At 44.0% G+C, this 18562-nt stretch overlaps 1 protein-coding gene and 1 long non-coding RNA gene across 3 annotated transcripts in view; one reads left to right on the forward strand and one right to left on the reverse strand.

Annotated features, from left to right (window-relative positions):
• Positions 1-255: 255 nt before the first annotated feature.
• Positions 256-18562, reverse strand: part of LOC140191754 (prostaglandin E synthase 3-like) — a 40797-nt gene continuing 22490 nt past the window's right edge. The window contains exon 7 of one of the 2 annotated variants that reach the window (XM_072249465.1): positions 256-856. In XM_072249465.1, coding sequence (XP_072105566.1) covers positions 837-856 — 20 coding nt within the window. In that variant the 3' untranslated portion in view covers positions 256-836. The remainder of the gene's footprint in view (positions 857-18562) is intronic. The other variant, XM_072249463.1, reaches the window with a different exon arrangement.
• Positions 839-2971, forward strand: LOC140191755 (uncharacterized). The gene is made up of 2 exons (XR_011883912.1): positions 839-924; positions 2464-2971. It is a non-coding gene; the product is annotated as an uncharacterized lncRNA (long non-coding RNA).

Below are 18562 nucleotides of genomic sequence, written 5' to 3' on the forward strand. Positions count from 1 at the left end.
TAGTGGTATTTTGTCATCAGTGATCCCTCAACATTGACATTTCTCACAATGATAGCTGAGTTCAAGCACTTTTCATCAAATGTTGCTATAAAATTCTACTTTGAAAACTATGTCATTGGTGGCACTCGAAGTACAGTGCCCAATTTCAGGAGAGTGAATCATTTCATTTTTAAAAAAATATTTGTCTGTTCTTTATTTTGGAAAAGTCAATAAAAAACCCTAGGACACATATAATCACATGGATTTGTACAGAATTTATTCAGGAATTCAAATAAGTAATCACTTTTTGTATATATTCCATATTAACATCAGTACAGCAGAAAATGTTACCCCAGCCCCCAAAAGCTTTTTACATGACATGGAGCCTTTCAGAAATTTCACCTTATTACAAAAAGTGCAGATTTGATCATACCCCCTGCTTTGGATGAAGATCTCCTACTTGGCCTTTCTGATGTACAGGTGTTCTCACCAGCTTCATCAGTAATGCTTTCCTTGACTTTCCTTTTCAGAGTATCTCAGTCTCTCTTCATGGTGAAGAGGCTTCAGCATCTTTGGTGACAGTAGATTCTTGGGACTTCTCTTTCTCCAAGTTTTTTAGCAACATCTAAAATAGGGGCATAGTTTCTCACTTTGGCTGCTTCAAGTGATGTTTTCCAGGATTCATAGTCTTGAGGACTAACTAAATGGTCATCATCTTCTTTTGATGTTTTCTGGTGTATGATACACTGCTTCTGAATAGATTCTTTGTGCTTATGTCTCTCCATTCTGAAGCAAAGTGATTCAGCTACTCGAGATCTAAATCTACTCCACTCTTCTCTCTCCTCTCTTGTGTAGGACTATCCCACCACCACAGTACCTGAAACAGAAAAAAACCACATTAACATTGCTGGTGAAAGAAGCACCTGCTGCAAAGGTGATATAAATGTACGTATAAATGGTGATATACAAGATATAAATGTGAAACAGAAGTACATCTTGTGTAATGTATAGTCACCGTGTTGTCACTGCCAGTAATAGATAACATTTGCAGAGATGCTAATTTTAACAACTTTTCTGAAAAACATATAGTCTGAGCTATATTCCCACCAATTTTCAAAGACAGGGTGTCAATAATAAGAGAGAACCATCAGTTTGAAGTAGAACGCTTTATTCTGTGCTATGTACAGTTTTGAAAAGTGTGTTTTGTCATGGGGTTATAAATCGAGTGATAACACACAGAAAGCTACCAATGCTATCACATATTTTCTAGCACGAGGGGTGTATACTTTGCCAAAAATCACTATAAAAATTATTCACCCCAGATGGTACCAGTGGCCCAAGTTTTGGGCCCTGGCTCACGGACATATATGCATATTGAATAGATTAAAATCATGCCAAAACAGAAATAATATTTATTTCAAAAAAGGAGGTAGTGTCCAAAGCTTCAATGTCCATTCAGGAATCGTATGGCAGAGGGAAAGAAGCTGTTCCTAAATCACTGAGTGTGTGCCTTCAGGCTTCTGTACCTCCTACCTGATGGTAACAGTGAGAAAAGGGCATGCCCCGGGTGCTGGGGGTCCTTAATAATGGAAGTCACCTTTCTGAGGCACTGCTCCTTGAAGGTGTCTTGGATACTACGGAGGCTAGTATCCAAGATGGAGCTGACTAATTTTACAACTTTCTGTAGCTTCTTTTGGTCCTGTGCAGTAGCACCCTACCCTTCATCCCCCACACCAGACAGTGATGCAGCCTGTCAGAATCCTCTCCACTGTATATCTATAGAAGTTTTTGAGTGTTTTAGTTGACAAACCAAATCTCTTCAAACTCCTAAAGCCATTGTTTTGCCTTCTTTATAGCTGCATCGGTATGTTGGGATCAGGTTAGATCCTCAGATTTTGACACCCAGGAACTTGAAATTTCTCATTCTCTCCACTTCTGATCCCTCTATGAGGATTGGTATGTGTTCCCTCATTTTACCCTTCTTGAAGTCCACAATCAGCTGTTTCATCTTACTGACATGGAGTGCCAGGTTGTTGCTGCGGCACCGCTCCACTAATTGATATATCTCGCTCCTGTATGCCCTCTCATCACCACCTGAGATTCTACCAAAATGGTTGTATTAGCGAATTTATAGATGGTACTTGAGCTATGCCTAGTCACACAGTCGTGGTTATAGAGAGAGTAAAGCAGTGGGCTAAGCACACATCCCTGAGGTGCAGAAGTGTTGATCGTCAGAGAGGAGGAAATATTATCACCAATCCGCACAGATTGTGGTCTTCTGGTTAGAAAGTCAAGGATCTATTTGCAGAGGGAGGTACAGTGGCCCAGGTTCTGTAGCTTATCAATCAGGAGTTCATTCTAACCATGACCAACCTCTCAAAGCATTTCATCACTGTAGATGTGAATGCTACCGGGCAATAGTCATTAAGGCAGCTCACATTATTCTTCTTAGGCACTGGTAAAATTGTTGTCTTTTTGAAGCAGGTGGGAACTTCTGACCGTAGCAGTGAGAGGTTGAAAATGTCTTTGAGTACTCCTGCCAGTCGGTTGGCACAGGTTTTCAGAGCCTTACCAGGTACTCCATCGGGACCTTCCACCCTCCTTAAAGACAGCCCAACATCGGCCTCCAAGACAGAGATCACAGGGTTACCGGGTGCAGCAGGGATCTTCACAGCTGTTGTTATGTTCTCCCTTTCAAAGTGGGCATAGAAGGCGTTGACTTCATCTGGTTTATGGCTAAATTCACTGTGCCAACTCAATTTCAAAGTAAAATTATCATCAACGTAAATATACGTTATCTTGAGATTCATAGAATGTATGAAAATCTATACATAAACCGAAGACTGACAAACAACCAATGTGTAAGTGAAGACAAATTGTGCAAACAGAAAACAGTAATACTGAGAACATATTGTAGAGTCCTTCCTGTATGTTTTGATGTACATGTGATAAATAAAGCTAATTTTTATCATTAAAAATTGTTTTAAAAATACTGAGAACATGAGTTGTAAAGTGTTCTTGAAAGTGAGTGGGTAGGTTGTAGAATCAGTTCAGAGTTTTGGTGAGTGAATCATCAACGCTGTTTCAGAAAACTGATGTTGGTCGTGTAATAACTTCCTGAATCTGGAGGTGTGAGACCTTAGGCTCCTGTACCTCCTCTCCGATGGTAATGGTAAGAAGAGAGCCATGGGCTGGATGGTGTGGGTCCTTCATGAGTGGTTTCCTGTGGCAGCGCTCCATGTAAATAATGGAGAGGGCTTTTCCTGTGATCGACTGGGTTGTATCCACCACTTTCGATTGATTTTTCTGTTCCTGGACATTCTAGATCAGGATGCAACCAGTTAAGATATTCTCCACTGTGAATCATAGATGTTTGTCAAAGTTTTAGGTGACACGCTGAATCTGTGCAAACTTCTGTGAAGGTAGAGGTTCTAGTCCCAGGACAGATTTTGTGAAATGATAATACCAAGGACCCTCTCCACCTCTGATCCCCTCAAGAGGAATGGCTCATAGTCCTTCAGTTTCTTCCTCCTGTAGTCAACATTCAGCTTTTTGGTTTTGCTAACGTTGAGTGAGATGTTGTTGTTGTGGCACCACTCAGCCATATTTTCAAACACCATCCTACATGCTGATTCCTCACCACCTTTGATTCAGCCAACAACAGTAGTGCCATCAGCAAACTTAGATATGGCATTGGAACTGTAATTACCCTCACGGTCATCAGTATAAAGCGAGTAGAGTAGGGGACTAAGCACACAGCCCTGTGGTACTGTCATGGTCCGGTCCGTGAAGTCCGTAGTCCGGTTCACAGTCCGGTCCATCGACCCTTGCTCCAGGTTTTCCTGTCTACCCTGTTTCTGTTCTTGTTGACCTCTAATTGAGGCAGCTGATGCGCTTTGGGCCTGTCTGCATAAATACCTTCAGAGACCAGGGCATGGGTGCTGGATTGTTCTTGTCCTTACTCCTTGTATCCCTTCCTCTGCCTTCTGTTTCCTTGCCTGAAGCCCTGCCTTGTCTTGCCTGTAACTCTCGCCTCGCCTGAAGTTCTCGTCTCACCTTGCTTTGCCTGAAGCCTTGCCTTAAGCCTTGCCTTGTCTTGCTGGTAACTCTCACCTCACCTGAAGTTCTTGTCTCGCCTTGCTTTGCCTGAAGCCTTGCCTTGTCTTGCTGGTAACTCTTGCCTCGTCTCGCCTGCAGTCTTGTCCTGGAGCCACCCTGTACCTAGCTCCCTTCCTGTCCCTTGCCTCCGCCCAGGTAAGCCAGGCTGTCTTGCCGTTACCTGCAGTTGGTTCTGTCCCTTGCCTCCGTCAGGTAAGCCAGGCTGTCTTGACGGTACCTGCAGTTGGTTCTGTCCCTTGCCTCCGTCAGGTAAGCCAGGCTGTCTTGACGGTACCTGCTGTTGGTTCTGTCCCTTCCTGTCCCATGCCTCCATCGGGTGCTGATCCGCGCCCTACCCAGGAGGAGCCTGCCTCGCCTCAAGCCTGAAGATTCCAGCCTCCTGCCTAGTACTTCAGTGTCTGTGTCTTGCACTTGGGTCTGTCCCCAGCCACCTCCGTATGACAGGTACACTTGTGCTGATGGAGATTGTGAAGGTGTTGTTGCTAATCCGTCCTGACTGGGGTCTGCAAGTGAGGACATTGAGGATTTAGTTGCACAAGGATGTATTGAGGCCCAGGTCTTGGAGCATAGTGATGAGTTTTGAGAGGATGATGATAGTGTTGAATGCTGAGCTGTAGTCAATGAAGAACATCCTGATGTATGCATCTTCACTGTCCAGGTGTTCCAGGGTTGAGTGAAGGGCCAATGAAATAGCATCTACTGTGGACTATTTTTTGTTTCACTCAATGTATTGGAACAGGTAGGATAGTTGTGTAGCAGTTCAAGACTGGATTAATGACACTCCCTGAGTGGGTGATAAAAGTAGAGACTCTCACAACAATTAAGAAGTATCAAGATGAGTACTTGAATCACCAGTGCATAGAAGGTTATGGATCAAATAGGATTAGTAATTGACTAGACAACGGGGTGACCTGTTGGGGCACCCTTTGAGGGAAGGGTAGTGCAGTCTGATGTGACCAGAATGAACATTGAATTTTCCTGAATGCTATTGGTATCGCTTTGCTTTGGAAACTGAAGTAGTAAACCTCAGTTTATTAAAGAAGAACGACGCGTAGCAAAGCAAATATAGCTCCTCCTCGTTTAAAGAAGGGGCACTTTTGATGGCATCATTTCTGGTTTATCTGCCACCCTTGTGCATCTCGTTGTCATTCTGGAGACGTGCAGCCCTTTCATCCCCTGTCTCTTCATCTCTTCTGCTGTTTGTTGTTTGTCTCTGATCCTGGAGATGTGTTTCTCAGCTCCTTTGTCTCTTCCTCTCTCCTCCTTCTGTGCCTGTTCTTGTCATTCTGGAGATGTGCAGTCCTTTCATCCCCGTCTCTTCATCTCTTCTGCTGTTTGTGGTTTGTCTGTGATCCTGGAGACGTGCATGCCTCTGCTCTTCTGTCTGTTCTTCTCTCACCTTTTGTTATCCTGAGTCTTTGATCCTGGAGTTGTGCGGCCCTGGCCTCATCTGATTCTTATTCTCGCCCTCTCCTTGCTGCTTCCCGACGATGTTTGGCGTCATCTCTTGACCGTAATGTCCCCCTTCCCTTTTCACGCGGCATAATTAGACTGACTATTTTTTTTTTACCCTAATGCTGGATAGAAGATACGAAGCACTAACACCAAAGGATGTTGATTATTCTTGATGATGTGGTTGGCGCTCTCCTAAATGGACGTGATATAGTCACTGCTGTCCTTTGACTGCAGCAAAGGGTTTTATGGGTGTCTCAAAGTACGCCATTACAATAAGATTTAATTATCTCTTATTGCTGGGTGGCAGTTAGATCTGTCCCAGTCCTGCACATGCTAATGGTGATTAGCAGAATGTGAGCACTTGAAATAGAGCTGCCCTGCCCTTTTGCTCCGGTAGGTGTCGCTGCTGAGGCTGGCCATGCGCATGCGTTGGGCTGTCGCGTCCCGATTTCCATGATGACCGATCAGGTCTCGGGTGAAAGCCAGCCTGTTGATCTGTGGTGAATGAGCAATTTTATACGAATATATAACCCTGAACTTTGTCTGCATTCTGTAAGTTAGCACATTTTAATTCGATTTAGCCAAAAAAAGTGCCGCTGTAATGCACCGTTTGCGCTAATTGGAGGTGACAAACAGACAGACCGAGCATGAGAGTTTTAGTATTATATAGATAGATTTTCCATAGAAGGCTATGGATCAAATAGGATTAGTAATTGATGATCAGCATGGACAATGTGGGCCAATGGGCCTGTCTGTGCCGAATGACTCTATGAACCAAACACACTCGTCTAGCAGAATCTGAGGAATTTAAATACAATTAATTTTTTAAACTCCAGAACAATAAAAAAAAGACTGGTGTCTGTAATTTGGAATGATGAAACTTGCTTAAAACCACATTAATAAAACTTGGACTCCTCCATCCTTGTAAATTACCTTTACCACCTGCCCTCTATCTTCAACCTCCCTTTAATCATTAAGTCCTTAAAGCCTCTCCCCATCTTCAGCTTCCCTTTAATCTTTAAGGACTCCCAAAGGTGTACTTCTGACAGAAATCTTGGGTTGAATCTCACCAACTGGGCTTCCATTCCTGTCCGAGTACAAAAACAGCTCTGACTAAAGTCACTAATGGTAACCTGCAATTGTGAGATAAGTAAAAGGTCCTGCCCTGTCCCTTTCAAGTTGTCAGTCGTTCAGCAGAATGGAATGGCATGTAGAGTTACACGATACGGCAGTGGGTCGTTTTGTCCACTCAGTCTGTGCTGACCATCAACCATCCATCGTCACTAACCCTACACTAATATCATTTTATTCTCCCATAGCTCTCCTGAGACTCTACGACTCAGTGACCAACTTACCTACCGAGCCACACACCTTTGGCATACAAGGAGGAACTGGAGCAGCCAGGGGAAGACCATATGATCATGGGGAGATCCCTTTGGCCCATCTGGACCATGCTAAAATCATTTAAACTGCCTACCTGTCAACCTGGGGACTGTTAGGAGAAATAGAAATGTAAATAGGCAGTTAGTGCAGAGTACCACTATGGCCATTCGCATTAGTAATAAGTATCCAGTTTTGGGTATTGTTGTGGGAGATGACCTCCCAGGGGAATGCCATGACCAGGTTACTGGCACTGAGCATAGTTCCAATGTGCAGAAGGGAAAGAGGAAGAAGAGGGGTGTGGGAGTGATAGGGGACTCAGTAGTCAGGGGAAGAGACAGGAGATTCTCTGGACATGAACGGGACACCCGGATGGTAAAAACATAGAAACACAGAAAGCTTACAGCACAATACAGGCTATTTGGCCCACAATGCTGTGCTGAACATGTACTTACTTTAGAAATTAACTAGGGTTACCCATAGCCCTCTATTTTTCTAAGCTCCATGTATCCATCCAGGAGTCTCTTAAAAGACCCTATTGTATCTGCCTCCACCACTGTTGCTGGCAGCCCATTCCACGTACTTGCCACTCTCTGCATTAAAAAAAAAACTTACCCCTGACATCTCCTCTGTACCTACTTCCAAGCACCTTAAAACCGTGCCCTCTCATGTTAATTATTTCAGCCTTGGGAAAGAGCCTCTGACTATCCACATGATCAATGCCTCTCATCATCTTGTACACCTCTATCAGGTCACCTCTCATCCTCTGCTACTCCAAGGAAAAAAGGCCAAGTTCACTCAACCTATTCTCATAAGGCATGCTCCCCAATCCAGGCAACATCCTTGTAAATCTCCTCTGCACCCTTTCTATGGTTTCTACGTTCTTCCTGTAGTGAGGTGACCAGAACTGAGCACAGTACTCCACGTGGGGTCTGACCAGGGTCCTATATAGCTGTAACATTACCTCTTGTCTCCTAAACTCAATCCCATGGTTGATGAAGGCCAATGCACCGTATGCCTTCTTAACCACAGAGTCAATCTGCGCAGCAGCTTTGAGTGTCCTATGGACTCGGAACCCAAGATCCCTCTGATCCTCCACACTGCCAAGAGTCTTAACCATTAATACTATATTCTGCCATCATATTTGACCTACCAAAATGAATCACCTCACACTTATCTGGGTTGAACTCCATCTGCCACTTTTCAGCCCAGTTTTGTGTCCTATCAATGTCCCGCTGTAACCTCTGACAGTCCTCCACACTATCCACAACACCCACAACCTTTGTGTCATCAGCAAATTTACTAACCCATTCATCCACTTCCTCATCCGGGTCATTTATAAACATCACAAAGAGAAGGGGTCCCAGAACAGATCCCTGAGGCACGCCACTGGTGACCGACCTCCATGCAGAATATGACCCGTCTACAACCACTCCTTGCCTTCTGTGGGCAAGCCAATTCTGGATCCACAAAACAAGACACCCTTGGGTCCCATGCCTCCTTACTTTCTCAATAAGCCTTGCATGGGGTACCTTATCAAATGCCTTGTTGAAATCCATATACACCACGTTTCCTCCCAAGTGCCAGGGTCAGGATGTCTTGGATCGCGTCTACGGCATTTTGGAGAGGGAGGGAAAGCAGCCAGGTGTTTTGGTACATATTGGTACCAATGACATAGGAAGGGAAAGCAAAGAGGTCCTGAAAAGAGAATTTAGAGAGCTGGGTCGAAAGCTGAGAAGCAGGACCTCCAGGGTAGTAATTTCTGGATTGCTGCCTGTGCCATGCACTAGTGAGGGTAGAAACAGGATGATTTGGCAGAGAAATGTGTGGCTGACAGGCTGGTGCAGGGGGCAGGGCTTCAGGTTCTTGGATCATTGGGATCTCTTTTGGACAAGGTTTAAAAGTGACAGGTTGCACCTGAACCCGAGGGGGACCAATATTCTCGTGGGCAGGTTTGTTAGAGCTGCTGGGGAGGGTTTTAACTAATTTGGTGGGGGCGGGTGTTGGAAACTGGAGTGGAGGGACTCAGAATAGGACAGATGTAAAAAAGCAAAGATAGCATGCAGTCGGACTGTCAGGATGGGGCAAAACTGCAGCCAGCAGTATGAGTATCGGTGCATTATGGATGCAGAATCAAAAAGGGTAGCAAATACAGTACTCAAAGTGTTATATCTCAATGCACAGAGTATAAGAAATAAAGTGGATGATCTCGTTGCACTATTACAGATTGCCAGGTATGATATTGTGGCCATCACTGAATCATGGCTGAAGGATGGTTGTAGTTGGGAGCTGAATGTCTAAGGTTACATGTGGAATTGTAGGCAGAGCAGGTGGTGTGGCTCTGCTGGTAAAGAATGGTATAAAATCAGTAGAAAGATCTGACATGGGATCGGAAGATGTTGAATCCTTGTGGGTTGAGGTAAGAAACTGCAAGGGTAAAAGGACCCTGATGGCAGTTGTATACAGACCTCCCAACAGTGGCCGGGAGGTGGACCACAGATTACTACAGGAAATAGGAAAGATGTGTCAAAAGAGCAATGTTATGACAGCCATAGGAGATTTCAACATGCAGGTTGATTGGGAAAATAAGGCTGGTAATGGATCTCAAGAAGGTGAGTTGTTGTATGCCTACAAGATGACTTTTTAGAGCAGTTTGTTGTTGAGCCTACAAGGAGATCAACTTTACTGGATTGGCTGTTATGAAATGAACCAGAGGTGATTAGGGAACTTAAGGTAAAAGAATCCTTAAGAGGACATGATCACAATATGATGGAGTTCAAACATGAGGAAATCTGCAGACGCTGGAAATTCAAGCAACACACACAAAAAATGCTGGTGAACACAGCAGGCCAGGCAGCATCTATAGGAAGAAGTACAGTTGACGTTTCGGGCCGAGACCCTTCGTCAGGACTAACTGAAAGAAGAGATAGTAAGAGATTTGAAAGTGGGAGGGGGAGGGGGAGATCCAAAATGATAGGAGAAGACAGGAGGGGGAGGGATGGAGCCAAGAGCCGGACAGGTGATTGGCAAAAGGGATACGAGGCTGGAGAAGGGAAAGGATCATGGGACAGGAGGCCTAGGGAGAAAGAAAGGGGCAGGGGAGCCCAGAGGATTGGGCAAGGAGTTATAGTGAGAGGGACAGAGTGAGGGAAAAAAGAGAGAAAATAAATAAATAAATAAATAAATAAATAAATAAATAAATAAATAAATAAATAAGGGATGGGGTACAAAGGGGAGGTGGGGCATTAACGGAAGTTAGAGAAGTCAATGGCATGAACAAAAAGCAAAACAGAGCATACAACAAAGCAAAAAATTAGTAGGAAGATAGAGGATTGGGAAGCTTTTAGAAACCTACAAAGAGCGACTAAAAGGATCATTAGGAGGGAAAAGAAGAAATATGAAAGCAAGCTAGTAAACAATATTAAAGCTTTTTCAAATATGTAAGAAATAAGAGATGAGAGTGGATATTGGACTGCTAGAAAATGAGGCCGGAGAAATAATAATGGGAGACAAGGAGCTGGCAGATGAACTAAATGAGTATTTTGCATCAGTCTTCACTGTGGAAGACAATAGCAGTGTGCCAGATGTTGAAGAGTGTGAGGGAAGAGAAGTGAGCACAGTTACTATTACAAGGGAGAAGGTGCTCAAAATGCTGAAAGACCTAAGGGTACATAGGTCACCCAGACCAGATGAACTGCACCCTAGGGTTCTGAAAGAGATAGTGGGAGAGATTGTGGAGGCATTAGTAATGATCTTTCAAAAATCATTGGACTCTGGCATGGTGCCGAGAGGACTGGAAAATTGCAACTGACACTCCACTCTTTAAGAAAGGAGGAAGGTAGCAGAAAGGAAGTTTTAGACCAGTTAGCCTGATCTCAGTATTTGCAAGGTGTTGAATTCAATTGTTAAGGATAAGGTTATGGAGTACTTGGTGATGCAGGACAAGATAGGACAAAGTTAACATGGTTTCTTTAAGGAAAATTCTTGCCTGACAAACCTGTTGGAATTCTTTAAGGAGATTACAAGTAGTTTAGATAAAGGGGATGCAGTGGAGTGCAGTGTTGTATATTTGGACTTTCAGAAGGCCTTTGACAAGGTGCCATACATGAAACTGCTTACCAAGTTAAGAGCCCATAGTATAACAGGAAAGTTACTGGCATGGTTAGAGCATTGGCTGATCGCTGGGAGGATGTGAGTGGGAATAAAAAGATCCTTTTTCTAGGTAGCTGCCAGTGACTAGTGGTTTTCCGCACAGGTCAGTGTTGGGACCGCTTCTTTTTATGCTGTATATCAATGATTTAGATGATGAAATAGATGGCTTTGTTACCAAGCTTGAAGATGATATGAAGATTGGTGGAGGGGCAGGTCGTGTCGAGGAAACAGGTAGGATGCCAAAGGACTTAGACAGATTAGGAGAACGGGTAAGAAAGTGGCAAGTGAAATACAATGTTGGAAAATGCATGGTCATGCACTTTGGTAGTAGAAATAAATGTGCGGACTATTTTCTAAATGGAGAGAAAATCCAAAAGCCTGAGATGCAAAGGAACTTGGAAGTCCTTGTGAAGAACACCCTAAAGGTGAACTTGCAGGTAGAGTTGGTGGTGAGGAAGGCAAATACAATGTTAGCATTCATTTCAAGGGGTCTCGAATACAAGAGCAGGGATGAGATGCCAAGGTTTTATAATGCACTGGTGAGGCCTCACCTTGAGAATTGTGAACAGTTTTGGGCTCCTCATCTAAGAACAGATGTGCTGGCATTGGAGAGGATTTAGAGGAGATTCATAAGGATGATTCCGGAAATCAAAGGGTTATCATACGAGGAACATTTGATAGCTCTGGGTCTGTACTCATTGGAATTTAGAAGGATGGGGGGGATCTCATTGAAACCTTTTTTATGTTGAAAGGCCTAGACAGAATTGATGTGGAAAGGATGTTTCCCATGGTGGGGGAGTCTAGGACAAAAGGGCACAGCTTCAGGACAGAGGGGCATCATTTAAAAGAGAGATGTGGAGAAATTCTTTTAGCCAGAGGGTGGTAAATGTGTGGAATTTATTACCACAGGCAGCTGTGGAGGCCAGGTCGTTGGGTGTATTTATGGCAGAGATTGATAGGTCTTTGATTGGATGTGGCATCAAATGTTACAGGGAGAAGGCCAGGGAGTGGGACTGAGGAGGGGAAAAAAGGACCAGCCATGATTGAATGGAGGAGCAGATTCTATGGGCCAAATGGCCTGATTCTGCTCCTATGCCTTATGTTCTTATGCTCTTATGGACCTGCACCAGGACCATAGCCCACCATACCCCTCCATGTACCTATCCAAACTTCTCTTAAATGTTGAAATCAAGCTCACACGCACCACTTGTGCTGGAAGCTCATTCCACACTCTCATGACCCTCTGTGTGAAGATGATTCCCCTCATGTTCCCCTTAAACTTTTCACCTTTCACCCTTAACTCATGACCTTTAGCTGTAGTCCCACCCAACCTCAGTGGAAAAAGCCTGCTTGCATTTACCCGATCTATACCCCTCATGATTTTGCATATCTCTATTAAATCTCCTCGCAGTCTTCTATGTTTTAAAGAACAAAGTCCCAACCTATTCAATATTTCCTTACAACTTAGGTCCTCCAGACCTGGCGACATCCTTGTAAACTTTCCCTATAATCTTTCAAACGTATTTACATCTTTCCTGTAAGTAGGTGACCAAAACTGCACGCAATACTCCAAATTAGGCCTCACCAATGTCTTATACAACTTCAACATAACATCCCATGTCCTGTACTCAATACATTGATTCATTGATTTATGAAGGTCAATATGCCAAAAGCTTTCTTTACGAGCCTCTCTACCTGTGATACCACTTTCAACAAATTATGCACCTGTGTTCCCAGATTCCTTTGTTCTACCACACTCCTCAGTGCCCTACCGTTCACTGTGTAAGACCTACCCTGGTCGGTCCTACTGAAGTGCAAAACCTTGCACTTGTCTGCATTAAATTCCATCTGCCTGTTTTCAGCCCATTTTTCCAGCTGGTGCAGGTCTCTCTGCAAGCCATGATATCCTTCCTCACTGTCCACAACACACACAATCTTGGTGTGATCCGCAAATTTGCTGATCCAGTTGACCACATTGTCATCCAGATCATTGATATAAACGACAAACAACAAAGGACCCAGCACCACTCCCTGCGGCACTCCACTAGTCACAGGCCTCCGTGAGGCAACCATCTACTGCCACTCTCTGGTTCCTCCCACAAAGCCAACGTCTAATCCAAATTACTACCTCAATCCAGAATGCCGAATGACTGAACCTTCTTGATCAGCCTCCCATGCAGGACCTTGTCAAATGCCTTACTGAGGTCCATGTAGACAACATCCACTGCCCTGCCTTCATCCACTTTCATGGTAACTCCCTTGAAAAAAACTCTATAAGATTGGTTAGACATGACCTACCACGCACAAAGCCATGCTGACAATCCTTAATCAGTCCATATCTATCCAAATCCAGTCCCTTAGAACACTTTCCAGTAACTTTCCCACAACTGATGTCAGACTCATCGGCCTATAATTTCCTGGTTTCTGTTTAGACCCTCTTTCAAACGGCGGAACAACATTGGCTATCTTTCAATCCTCTGGTACCTCACCTGTCGGTAAGAATGATTTAGATATCTCTGCTATGGCCCCGGCAGTTTCTGCACTTGTCTCCCGTAGAGTTTAAGGGAACACCTTGTCAGGCCCTGGGAATTTATCCACCTTGGTTTGCCTCAGGGTAGCAAACGCTTCCTTCTTTGTAATCAGTACAGGCTCCATGAAGTTGATGCCACTTTGCCTCACTTCTATAGACTCTACGCCCATCTCCTGAGTAAATACAGATGCAAAGAATTCATTAAAGATCTCCCGTAACTCTTTTGGCTCCACACATGGATGACAGTTCTGATCCAATTTTGTCCCTTGCAGTCCTTTTGTTCTTAACATACCTGTAGAAGCCCTTGGGATTCTCCTTCACCTTGTCCGCTAGAACAACTTCATGCCTTCTTTTAACCCTCCTGATTTCTTTCTTAAGTGTTCTCTTGTATTTTTTGTACTCCATAAGCACCTCAATTGTTCCTGCCTGCCTATACCTGCAACGCACCTCCTTTTTTCTCTTAATCAGGGCCTTAATATCTCTTGAAAAACAAGGTTCCCTACACTTGGTATATTTACCTTTTGCAAAGTGTTCCCCTACACAAACTTCTGTTACCCGTCCTGTCTCATTCTCTAATAAAAGATCCAGTACTGCACGCTCTCTTGTTGGGACTTCTATGTACCGATAAAAGGAACTTTCAAATAAACACATTTGACAAACTCTATCCCATCTAGTCCTTTTACAGTATGGGATTCCCAGTCAATATGTGGAAAGTTAAAATCACCTACTATACCAACCTTATGGTTCTTGCAACTGTCTGCGATCTCTTTACAAATTTGTTCCTTGAAATCCCTTGGACTGTTGGGTGGTCTGTAATATAGCTTCACTAACATGGTTATACCTTTGTTATTTCTCAGTTCCACCCATAAATCCTCACCAGTCTGTTCTGGACTCTGGTTCCATCCAACCGCAACTCTAGTTTAAACCCCACTGTTCAGCATTAAGCATTAACAAGCCTTCCTGCTCGGGAATTAGTCCCCCTCCAGTTTAGATGCAAACCGTCCCATCTGTACAGGTTCCACCTTCCCTGGAAGAGAGCCCAATGATCCACAAATTGTAAGCTCTCCCTCCTACACCAACTCCTTAGCCACGTGTTAAAACTGCATAACTTTCCTAGTTTGGCCTCACTAGCACGTGGCAAGGGTAGCATCTCTGAGATCACAACCCTGGAGGTCCTGCCCTTTAACTTAGCACCTAACTCCCTGAGTTCCATATGCAGAACATCCTCACTTGTCCTACCCATGTCATTGATAAATACATGGACCTTGACCTCTGGCTGTTTACCTTCCCACTTAAGAATGCTGAGGACTCAATCTGAGATGTCTCAGGAGGTAACATACCATCCAGGAATCTCATTCTCACCCACACAACCTTCTTCCTGTCCATTCCCCTAACTGACAAAACTCCATGCAGACCCAAGGTCAGAAGTGAACCCTGGTCTCTGACACTGTGAGGTAGCAGCTCTGTCAGCTGAGGCACTCAGCTCACTTGCTGCTTAAACCATAAGTATGGATTTTGTTACATCTGGACTTGACTATCCAGTGCATGGCAATACAGCTGTGAGTCCAAACAAAACTCTGTGGACATGTTCCAACAAGCAATGAGTCCTGTTCACCCATCACACCTGTGTTTACTGCCCTAAACTGGTTCTTGGTTAAACAACTTCTCCATCATAAAATCCTCATCCTTATTTTTAAATTCCCCCTGTCTTCCATGTACAATCTCCTCCAGCCCTACAAGATCATACCAAAAGACCTCAAGATATGAGTAAAATTAGGCCATGCAGCCCACCAAGTCTGCCCTGCTATTCGATCATGGCTGATTTATTATCCCTCTCAACCCCATTCTCCTGCCTTCTCCCCGAAACCTCTGACACCATTCTTAATCAAGAACCTATCAACTTCCACTTTAAATATAGACAATGACTTGGCCTCCACAGCCATCTGTGTTAATGAATTCCACGGATTCCCCACCTTCTGGCTAAAGAAATGCCTCTTTATCTCTGTTCTAAAGAGACGTCCTTCTACTCTGAGGCTGAACTCTTTGGTTCTAAACTCCCCCACTATTGGTAGCATCCTCTCCATCTCCACTCTATCTTGGCCTTTCAATATTCAATAGGTTTTAATGTGATTCCCCCCTCATTCTTCTAAACTTCAGTGAGTACAGGACCAGAGGTTCATACTGTAGGTTAACCCTTTCATTCCTGGGATCATTCTTGTGAATCTCCTGTGGACACCACCCATTGCCAGTACATCCTTTCTTAAATAATCCAAGTGCGATCTGACCAATACGTTATAAAGCCTCAGCATTACATCTATGCTTTTCTATTCTAGTCCTCTCAAAATTAATGCTAACATTGCATTTGCTTTCCTTACTACCCACTCAATCTGCAAGTTAACCTTTAGAGAATCCTGCACTAGGACTTCCAGGCCCTTTTGCATTTCTGACTTCTGAATTTTCTTCCCATTTAGAAAACACCTTCATTCCTTCTACCAAAGTGCATGACCAAACACTTCCCTACACTGTACTCCATCTGCCACTTCTTTGCCTATTCTCCTAATCTGTCTAAGACATCCTGCAGATTCCCTGCTTCCTCAACACTACCTGCCCCTCCACCTATCTGTGTATCGTTTGCAAACTTGGCCACAAATCCATCTATTCTGTCATCCAGGTTATTGACACATAACGTGAAAGAACCTGTCTCAACACCACCACCCTCCCCCCGGAACACCAGAAAAGGCCCCCTTTATTCCTGCTGTTTGTCTTCTGCCAGTCAGCCAATCTTTTGTTCTTGCTAGTATCCTTCCTGTACAGGTGCCCCCCACTTTTCGGACGTTTGCTTTACGAAACCTCACTGTTACAAAAGACCTACATTAGTTCCCTGTTTTCGCTTTCAGAAGGTGTTTTTACTGTTATGAAGAAAGGCAGCATGCGATAAAAAGGCAGCGTGTGCCCCAAGCAACCGCTCTCCCCCGGATTCTCGCCGGTATTGCTTTAACACGTGCCTGTGAGCAGCCGTTTGCAAGATGAGTTCTATGGTATCGGAAAAGCCTGAAAGAACTCGTAAGGGTATTACACTTAGCATAAAACTAGACATAATTAAGTCTTTTGATCGTGGTGAACAAAGTAAGGACAACGTGAGTTTGGCTTGTGGAAGCTGACGAAGATGATATAGAAGAGGTTTTGGCATCCCATGACCAAGAACTGATAGATGAAGAGCTGATGCAATTGGAAGAGGAAAGGATAACAATCGAAACTGAATTCATTAGCAAACCGAACGTGAAGCAACTGCGTGAGATTTTCGCTGCAATGATAAAGTACGACTTTAATTTTGAAAAGGTATGTAGGTTTAGGGGATATTTGTAGGATGGTTTGAGTCCTTATAAAGAACTATATGATAGAAAAATGCGTGAGACTCAGCAATCAAGCAAGCCTTCCACATCAGCCACAGTAGATGATGAACTTTGACCTTCGACATCGAGGCAGGTAGTCATAGGAGAAGATAAGCTGCCTGCTCTAATGGAAACAGACGACGAGATGATACCCCAGTGTCCCACCACCCCAACACCCAGGCCGCGGACAGATACCGATTCGCGGAGAATAGTCAGTCATACTTTATTGATCCCGGGGAAAATTGGTTTTCATTACAGTTGCCCCATAAATAATTAGGTGCCGTCCAACACGTAATTGTTGGCCCAGATCAGAGACAACGCAATCGGAAATCAGCACTGATCTGGGCCAACAATTATGTGCCGGGCAGCACCTAATTAATTAGCATGTTTATTTCGGCTTTTTTCTTAAAGATGTGCTGTGTACCTCCCGGCTACTGCTGCACCCCTGCATGCTTCGCGGATCGGTATCGGTCGGCGGCCTGGAGGGTGGGGGCCACTGCACCACCCAACCTACGACGACTCAGTCTAACACACCATCAGTGTGCTCGTCGCTGAACCAATTCTGGTAAGTGATACTACACTGTACATACATTATTTCTACTTGATATAGGCTGTGTATTTTTATGTGTTATTTGGTATGATTTGGCAGCTTCATAGCTTAAAGGTTACTGGAGAGAGTGTTTTTGCCAACAGCGCTTGCATGAGATTTTCTGCCGACAGCACTTGCGTGAGATTTTCGCTACAGCGAACAGTGCAGTAATGGTTGTGGAAAAGTATTTCTACTTTATATAGGCTGTGTATTTATCATATCATTCCTGCTTTTACTATATGTTACTGTTATTTTAGGTTTTATGTGTTATTTGGCACGATTTGGTAGGTTATTTTTGGGTCTGCGAATGCTCACAAAATTTTCCCATATAAATAAATGGTAATTGCTTCTTCGCTTTACGACATTTCGGCTTACGAACCGTTTCATAGGAGCGCTCTACCTTTGGGTGGCGGGGGAAACCTGTAATACCATGGACTCTTACCTTGTTAAGAAGCCTCATGTGCAGCACCTTGTCAAAGGTCTACTGAAAATCCAAGTAAAGAACATCCACTAGCACTGCTTTGTCTATCCACTGATCTCCTTTGTATAACTGCCTGTTATTTCCTCAAAGAATTCCAACAAGTTTGTCAGGCAAGATTTACCCTTAAAGAAATCATGCTGACTTCAGCCTATTTTATCATGTGCCTCCAGGTACCCCAAACCTCATCCTTAATATGTTGTTTCTTCTTTTTTTATACAAGGCCAAGTTGCTACTCAACTTAGCACGGATGGAAAGTGTGCAAGGAGCCAGCCGGATTCAAACTTGGGACCATTTACCTCAAAGTCCAGTTGGCTATCCTTAATATAGACTCCACCATCTTCCCAATCATTGAGGTCAGACCAACAGGCCCATAATTTCCTGTATTTTGCCTCGCTCTCATCTTAAAGAGTGGAGTGACACTTGCAATTTTCCAGTCCTCTGGAACCTTTCCAGAATCTAGTGATTCTTGAAAGATCACCAATAAT

Source organism: Mobula birostris, chromosome X (genome assembly GCF_030028105.1).
Source record: "Mobula birostris isolate sMobBir1 chromosome X, sMobBir1.hap1, whole genome shotgun sequence".
Lineage (NCBI taxonomy): Eukaryota > Metazoa > Chordata > Chondrichthyes > Myliobatiformes > Myliobatidae > Mobula > Mobula birostris.